Source organism: Myotis davidii, unplaced genomic scaffold (genome assembly GCF_000327345.1).
Source record: "Myotis davidii unplaced genomic scaffold, ASM32734v1 scaffold244, whole genome shotgun sequence".
Lineage (NCBI taxonomy): Eukaryota > Metazoa > Chordata > Mammalia > Chiroptera > Vespertilionidae > Myotis > Myotis davidii.
The window spans coordinates 1,373,813-1,382,024 of record NW_006294993.1 but is presented as its reverse complement, the minus strand read 5'-3'; the positions used below and the strand labels follow the sequence as shown (position 1 = coordinate 1,382,024).

The window sequence follows — 8,212 nt, the reverse complement described above, 5'->3', positions numbered from 1 at the left end:
GCCCCTCCCCCACCCAGCCTGGGCCTGGCCAGGCATCCGGCACAGCTCAGTGAGTCCCAGTCCAACATCTGGACCTCCGCATGCCCAGACCCCACCCGGCTCTTGACTCCTCTGTCCCCCCCGGGCCTCAGCCCTCCCCAGGACGTGGTCTGAGGGCCCAGTAGGTGGGCACTCACTGCGGCAGCCGAAGTAGCCGGCCTGGCCCAGCCCGAAGAAGCCGTCCTTGCACACTGCGCAGGCCTGGCCGCACACGCGGGGCTTGCAGAAGCACTGGCCATTGCCCTGCGGGTGGAGGGCGGAGGTGGGGCTAGGCAGGGAAGGGTGTCCCAGTGCATCTGCCTCTAGGCCCCCCGCACCTCGGCCCTCAGACTCACCAGCTCGCACTCGGCAGCTCCGCCCAGGGTGCCCCTGGGGTCGCAGTTGCAGCCTGGGGGAGGGGAAGAGCAGGCCTGACAGTGGGGGAGGGAGCAGGAGGGCCTGGACCCTGTGGGGCCAACCCTCACTTCCCTGTCCCTCCAGGGTTCTCCCCCGGCCCCAGCATCCACTCTGGGTAGACTCACGGGTGCAGCCCTCAGGGTTGCTGGAACTCAGGCCCCAGAAGCCAGGTTTACAGCGATCACAGCTTGGCCCCTCCACATGTGCGCGGCATGTACATGGGGCCTGTGCCTGGGAGAGGTTGAGACTGAGGGTCAGAGTGGGCCCCTCCCCTCCTATCCACAAACTCTCAGCCCTGGAGCCCTGGCCCTGCACCATCTCTGGCATCCCCCGGAGTGGGGACAGAGGACCAGCCAGGGGAACGAATGCGCCTGGAGATTTCCACGGTGACCAATCAGCAGGGGAAGCAACGTCTCAGCCCCACCAAGGGCTGCCGTGGGCTCACCTCAGGAAGGACACGATCGGCGGGGGCCAGGCCAGCGGGGTGGCAGGAGCCAGCTGTGGAGACACCGCTCGGTCATTCCTTAGTCATTGACCCTGACGGCAAAGAACTCCCCAGGCCTGGCCAGGCCCCTCGGCTCCCACACGTGTGAACAGGCATGAAGATGTGCACCTCCATGCTCTGGTCCCCACACCACAAGGGCATGTGCCCTTCCCCCTCCCCAGCACATGGTTATGAACAGGCAACAAGTGCATCCAGCACATGAACATATGTGAACACACATGGACCCATGCACAGCACATGGACACACGCACCGCATCTGAACACACATTGACACAACCACAACACATGAACACACATCCAGGAACAAACATGCAGAGAGTGCATGGACATTAACAAGGCACATGGATACGCACCCACAGCATACGACCCGCACATGAACACATGCAAGAGCAACCACACGGACACACGCGGGCACAGAGCACACAGACGGTGGCAGGAACGCCCAGCACAGGATGTGTGAGCCTGTCTTGCACATGGCACCAGCCTCACCTTCACAGTAGGGGAAGTTGTAGGTGCCAGGCACACACGTGTCACACCGCAGCCCTGTCACTCGGGGCCGGCAGCTGCACTGCCCGCTGCGGGGGTCACAGGCTGCATCCAGGGAGCCGTGGGCAGAGCAGTGGCAGGCTGGGAAAGGACGGGGGTGTGGGCGCGGGCATGCGGTGGGATGCGCCCCCCTCCCTGCCTCCTGCAAGGACACTCACGGGCACAGGTGGGGAAGCCGTGGAACCCAGGGCTGCACTCCCGGCAGGTGGCGCCAGCGAAGCCAGGGCGGCAGCGACACACCCCGCCGACACTGCAGAGCTGATCCAGGGCCCCCTGGGGGTCGCAGTCGCAGGCTGCAAGAGACAGGGGCAGGCCATGGGCACCGGCTGTGGCCCTCCCACCCCCACCTCCAGGCTTCTGCCCAGTCCCGCCCTCTGCTCACCTCGGCAGTCAGGGTAGCCATGGTGGCCGGGGCGACAGCGGTCACAGTGAGGGCCATCGAACTCGGGCCGGCACAGGCAGTGACCAGCCTCGTCGCAGCCCTGGGGCAGGGTCCCCGCGGTGCTGCAGCCACACACTGCGGGGGAGAGGGCACAGGCTGCTGAGCAGGGCAGACAAGACCGCGGGCCCAGGCCCACCGTGCCCACTGGGGAGGCCTTGCTCACACTGGCAGAGCGGGAAGTGGAAGTAGCCAGGGGCACAGCGGTCACACGTGGCCCCCTGGAAGCCTGCCCGGCATGTGCACTGGCCGGAGTCACGGTCACAGTCACCGTCCACCACTCCGGGGCTGGAACACTGGCATGCTGCGGGAGGGGGGGCCACACCTGGTCAGGGTCTGGGGGGACGGGGACGGGGACGGGGACGGGAATGGGGCTGGACTCACGGTGGCAGTCCTGGCCGTAGAACCCTGGGGCACAGAGCTCGCAGTAGATGCCCTGGAAGTTGGGTTTGCACAGGCAGCGTCCCAACTGCGGGTCCTTCTGGCAGGCGTTGTTCTGGGTGCCCCCGGCATTGCAGTCGCAGCCTGGGTGGGGGCAGGACGGAGGCCTCAGAGGCCCTGCCGACCGGCCCCTCCGCGGGAGGCCTCCCTTCCCCACAAGCCCAGATCCGTACATTCTACTCTGCATGCGTCTAGACTGAAAGCCCATCCAAGGCGGTGGCACTGGGCTTATGGGGAGATCACGTCATAAGGTGTATAAACAACTAACCACTATGTTGGACATCCAACACTAACATAATATTGTATGAAAATTGTAATTGAAAAAATATATTTTTAAATTTTAGGTCAAACAAATAAATGACAATAAAAATCCCAAGAAGGGAAAGTCGACATTCCAGGGAAAACTGGTGAGTGACGAGATGAGGCGACGACACACACGTGGACTCTTAGTCGTTTGTGATGTAGACACCAAGTCAACCATGGGCGTTCACACAACCACAAAACACGTAAACTCAGAATCACGACACGCCAGGAGAAAATTCTAGTCTTTTTTGTTGTTATTAATCCTCACCAGAGGATATTTTTTCCATTGCTTTTTAGAGAGAGTGGAAGGGATGAAGGAAGGGGAGGGGGAGAGAGAGAGAGAGAGAGAGAGAGAGAGAGAGAAACATTGATGTAGACACATAGATTGGTTGCCTCCCGATTGGAGCCAGAGATCAAACCTGCAACCCAGTATGTGCCCTTGGCCAGGAATCAAACCCGTGACCCTGCGGTGTACAGGCCAACACTGAGCAACACCGGGGGTGGGAAGAAAGGAGAAAAAATGTGTTAAAGCGCTAACTTGTGCATAAAAAGAGGGCCATACGTACAATTTAGATTTGTGACTGAGAGAAAAACACAGCTCAATATTTGTCCAAAGTATAAGGGTGACCATGGACCAGAATTTACAAACCCTCAGAGAAGAAAACACAAACCAACCAACCAAATCCAAAACATGTTTGGTTGCTCTTCCAGCAAAAGGCAAGAGAGGAAAAATTAAGCAGAAAGGAGAAGCGCCACCACCCCTGTACCAGGCCAACGCCCGTCCGAGACAAAACCCGAAGGCACCAGGTTGGCTCTAAAAGGACAATCCGGTCGGTCCTCCTGGAAGGACGCACCTTGGACTACTCAGCAGAAACAACGGTGATGACGCAGCGCGGCCAGTGCGGGCGTAGAGGGGGAGCGTGGAGAGGAGGGACGCCAAGCCAAGGCCACGAGCATTAATGGGGACAAAAGGGACGTGTGTTGAGAAAATGGACTTGGGGTGCCTCCTCACCCCAAGAGAGGCAGCAAACCCAAGCCTCTAAGAGCTGAATAAACATGGTCTTAAGGTGCAGAAAGCCAAATAAACTACCAACATTTCAAGAGTTTGGCAAAACCAGACTCCTATAGAGACAGACTGAATAGGCTGTTCTCAGAATGGCGAAAACCACGCTCGGACAGAGTGGATTTAACAGCATAATTAACACGCGTGCGGGAACAGGTGCACATGGAGATCTGTATCCCACAGAACACGTGTTCCTGCCACATGTCCATGGAACAACCCAAAAGGGTAAAAAACAAAATATTAAATTTCAAACACAAAAAGCAGAAATCGTCAGGCCCCTGAGTCTATGATGTAGTAAAACGAGGACGGAACCAACAAAAAGAGGGCAGAGGCCTGGCCCGTGCGGCTCAGTGGTTGAGTGTCAATCTACAGACCAGGAGGCCACGGGTTGGTTGGTTGGGGCACATGCTGGGGTTGCGGGCTTGATCCCCAGTGTGGGGCGTGTGCAGGAGGCAGCCGATCGATGAGTCTCTTTCATTGTTGATGTTTCTATCTCCCTCTCCCTTTCCCTTCCTCTCTGAAATCAATAAAGAGATTTTTTTTTTAAAGGGCAGAAAGAAAATCAAACCACCAAGAATGACAAACATGCTTCTAAGAACTCTGGTCAAAAACAAATAAAAACTGAAATGACCGAGTATGTAGAAAAAAGCAATAGTGAGAACACAACCATCAACCTTGTGGGATACACCTAGCCAAAGTTATACTCTGACGCAAACTGATAGCTTTAGCCCAGGTTTCTCAACCTCAGTACCACTGACATTCTGGGCTGGACGACTATCAGAGGGGTGGGGCCGTCCTATGCACTGTATACTTTTTTTTTTAAGATGTACTCTTCTTATTTTCTTTTAAATATATTTTTATTGATAACAGAGAGGAAGGGAGAAGGAGAGAGAACTAGAAACATCAATGATGAGAGAGAATCATTTATTGGCTGCCTCCTGCACACCCGACTCTGGGGATCGAACCTGCAACTCAGGCATATGCCCTGACTGGGAATCGAACCGTGAACTCCTGGTTCATAGGTCAACGCTCAACCACTGAGCCACGCTGTCTGGGCATTGTATGATATTTTGTACACCCCTAGCCTCCCTCCATCCACTGGATGACAACAGCAGCCCCAGTTACAACATCCAGAAAGACATTTTAGACGTTTTCCTGTAAAGAAATAATTCAAGAAGCTATCAAAAACAATAACAAACCACAAGAAAGGGTAGAGAAGGAATTAGAGGTTTTAGTTCCAAAATGTCTATATAAGGAAGCAAGACCTCTGCCCCACATGAGTCAGAGAAAAGCCCAAGCAATCCTGTGCTATAGCCATGGGCTGTCCTTTGAAAACAGCAATCAATCCAAATGCACTTCTGTTAGGTCAAATGAAGAAGAGACAAAAAGAAAGAAAGAATAAAAATAGACCATCAAGAGTCACGGGTTTGATTCCCAGTCAAGGGTGCCTACTTGTGAACCCCTTTCCAAGTATTTTACAAGGCGACTTACAAACCAAAGCGAGATGGCACCAACAGGCAAGAGCCCTTTCCACCAGCCTCACTAATGGAGCCTTATGTTCATGGCGGGTCCATGGTAACAGAATTCATCATATAATTCACAGGGTAACAGTGACATATGCTTGGGTGGGAACCTACTGAACTGAAGAAGGTATTTGCAAACGCTACATTTGATAAGGGGCTAATATCCAAGATATATTAAAATTCATAGCCCTAGCCGGTTTGGCTCAATGGATAGAGCGTTAGCCTGTGGACTGAAGGGTCCCAGGTTTGATTCCGGTTAAGGGCACATGCTTGGTTGTGGACTCAATCCCAGTAGGGGGCATGCCGATCGATGATTCTCTCTCATCATTGATGTTTCAATCTCTCCCTCTCCCTTTCTCTCTGAAATCAGTAAAAATATGTATTAGAAAAACCCTCATACAATTCAATATAAAAATAAAAAACCCAAACAGCCCTGGTCAGGATTTCTCTCTCTTTCTCTAACAACAACAAAAATATCAATGAAAAATATCCTCGGATGAAGATTAAAAAACACAGCCAAATAATCCAATGGGCAAGGGCCTGAATAGACACCACTCCAAAGCGGACATACAGAGGCCAAGAGACATATGAAAACATGCTCCACATCGCTAATCACTAGAGAGGTGCACATCAAACCACAGTGAGGTACCACCTCACACCCGCCAGGACGACTGCCATCAACACATCAGCACACGACAGGTACTGGCGAGGATGCGGAGGAAAGGGAGCCCCGTGCCCTGCTGGAGGGAATGCAGACGGCGCAGCCACTGTGGAGAACAGTGTGGAGGTTCCTCAAACAATTAAAAATGGATCTGCCATTTGACCCAGTGATTCCACATCGGGTTATTTATTCAAAGAAAAAGAAAACGCTAACTGGGGAAGCTGTCTGGCCCCGAGATCCTGCAGCCTTACAACGGTCGAGGCCACGAACGGACGGTGCCTGCAGATCAGACTGTGGCGTGTCCTCAGCCAAAGACAGGTCCCCATCCCAGCGCTGCTCGCGAGGAGGAGTGTCGCCCGTGGTGAGGACCAGGCTGTCGACATAAACCTGGCTGTGTCCCAAAGCAGTGACGTGACTAACGCGTGTGCCAATGCCTGATGCCGGCAGGTCGTTTCACCCTGAGAACCAGCTGGCGCCCCAGCCTGGGCAGAACCCTCTTTGGGGAACCTTCCTACAGAAGAACTGAGGAGTTAGGGGAAGCTTGAGCTGCAAGGATGTTTACCGGAACATTATTTTTGAAAAGACAATTGGAAAGAGCCTAAAACCCCAGAGTTGCGTGTTGGTTGAAGAAACACTACAGCGTTCTGTGTGACACGGGACGAGAAGCAACACGCCTGCAGGGCGGCCGTGAGTGGGAACGCAATTCTGAAACCGTAGGCAGAGCACACATCCGTGAGTGAACGCGTGTGCATGTCCAGAGGCCCCCGTGGCGCAAAGAGGGGTTGTTGGCGGGGCTGCAACGCGGGGAATGTCTCCTTCGACGGTAAGCTTACTTAGATTTTTGACAGTTTTCTAGCATGAATGTGTATTGTCCACATAAAATGAGAAGAACCCAAATTAATGTGACTAAAGTGAATATCCCCCCTCCGTGCGGGGCCTCCGCGGCCCTCCTGCCCCTGCTCCAGGGGCACCGGGCGGAGCGGGGCCCTCAGCGATACTTACTCACAATCTGTCCGGCCTGCTGCACTTGTGCCACGGAGGAGTTGCGGGGGGCGGACACAGCTGGGGAGGAGACACGCACGTCAGCCAGGTCGGCTCAGCACATGGAGGGGGAGGCAGGACCAGAGGCTCCCCGGCCCGCCCCCCGGCAGCACCCTCACAGTAGCAGTGTGGGAAGCCGGTGAGGCCCGCGGCACACGCCTCGCACCGCTCCCCCGCGAAGCTGGGCCGGCAGTAGCAGCGGCCGGTCAGGTCCTCACACGTCCCGTCGGTGAAGTTTGACTCGCAGTTGCAACCTAGGTGGGGGCCGGGAGTCATGAGACCCAAGCCCAGGACTCGGGCCCAGGACGGGCCGTCTCTCCTCAATGTGGGCAGTGGGAGGAGAGCTGTGGCCGGCCCGCCCGGAGCGGTGGGAGGGCCCCGGGGAGGCAGGGGGCCGGGGACCCTGGGCTACCCTGCTCCCAGCCACCCCTCCTCAGGACACCCCAGCCAGGTTGACCCCACTCACGACGGCAGGTGTGGGGCGAGTCCAGGGGCTGGTCGGGGTCGCGGTAGAAGCCGGGCAGGCAGCGTTCACAGTTGATGCCAGTGGTGTGATGCTGGGGTAGAGGAGGGCCACTGAGTCCAGGGTGTCCCATCCAGCAGCACCTGGCCCCGCCCACCCGCGAGTGCCGCTTGGAGCCCCGCCCACCTGGCAGGCGATGCACACGCCCCCGCCTTGGTAGACGCTGTCCTGGTTCTGGCTGGCGTTGTGCCTGTCCACCTCAGGGTCGTAGTAGCAGTCGTCCGCGTGGCCGTGGCAGTTGCAGGCTGGAGGGAAGGGCAGGCACCCAGCTGTCAGCAGGGCCCCCAGGCTACACCCCACAAACCAGACAACCTCAGATGTGGCCGGCCACACACATGTGCATAGGCACTGTCAGTGTGTAAGCTTGTGTGAGTACAGCTGTGAACATGCATGCGAGTGTCCACACATGAGCGGGCGAGCACCGGTGTCCATGTGTGTACTGTACATGTATGTGCGAACATGTGTGCTCATGCGTGTATGTGTAAGCACGTGTGTGAGTGTATCCACGAGCACTGTGTGTGCATGTGAGCAGGAGTGAGCGCTGCCAGTGTGTGTGCCGAGACGTGTGCATGTGTGAGCTTGTGCAGAAGCATGTGTGCACGTGGGGGGCACTCACACTGACACTCGTTGGCACTCTCAGGAGTGGCCGGCTTCCACTGCTGCTGGTTGAAGCCGGGGCAGCAGCGCTCACAGGAGCCCCCGCACGTGTTGTGCTGGCAGGCGCACTCCTGC

At 56.2% G+C, this 8,212-nt stretch overlaps 1 protein-coding gene across 1 annotated transcript in view; it reads right to left on the bottom strand.

Annotated features, from left to right (window-relative positions):
• The window catches only part of LAMA5 (laminin subunit alpha 5), a 45,901-nt gene that overhangs the window by 24,901 nt on the left and 12,788 nt on the right, over window positions 1–8,212 (bottom strand). Inside the window, exons 6-19 of the mRNA XM_015567674.1 lie at window positions 8,097–8,212; window positions 7,607–7,725; window positions 7,424–7,514; window positions 7,077–7,211; window positions 6,919–6,978; window positions 2,310–2,450; window positions 2,092–2,229; window positions 1,869–2,003; window positions 1,645–1,779; window positions 1,430–1,567; window positions 881–933; window positions 561–666; window positions 375–427; window positions 177–282 (exon numbers count right to left, since the gene is read on the bottom strand). Coding sequence (XP_015423160.1) covers window positions 177–282; window positions 375–427; window positions 561–666; window positions 881–933; window positions 1,430–1,567; window positions 1,645–1,779; window positions 1,869–2,003; window positions 2,092–2,229; window positions 2,310–2,450; window positions 6,919–6,978; window positions 7,077–7,211; window positions 7,424–7,514; window positions 7,607–7,725; window positions 8,097–8,212 — 1,526 coding nt within the window. The remainder of the gene's footprint in view (window positions 1–176; window positions 283–374; window positions 428–560; window positions 667–880; window positions 934–1,429; window positions 1,568–1,644; window positions 1,780–1,868; window positions 2,004–2,091; window positions 2,230–2,309; window positions 2,451–6,918; window positions 6,979–7,076; window positions 7,212–7,423; window positions 7,515–7,606; window positions 7,726–8,096) is intronic.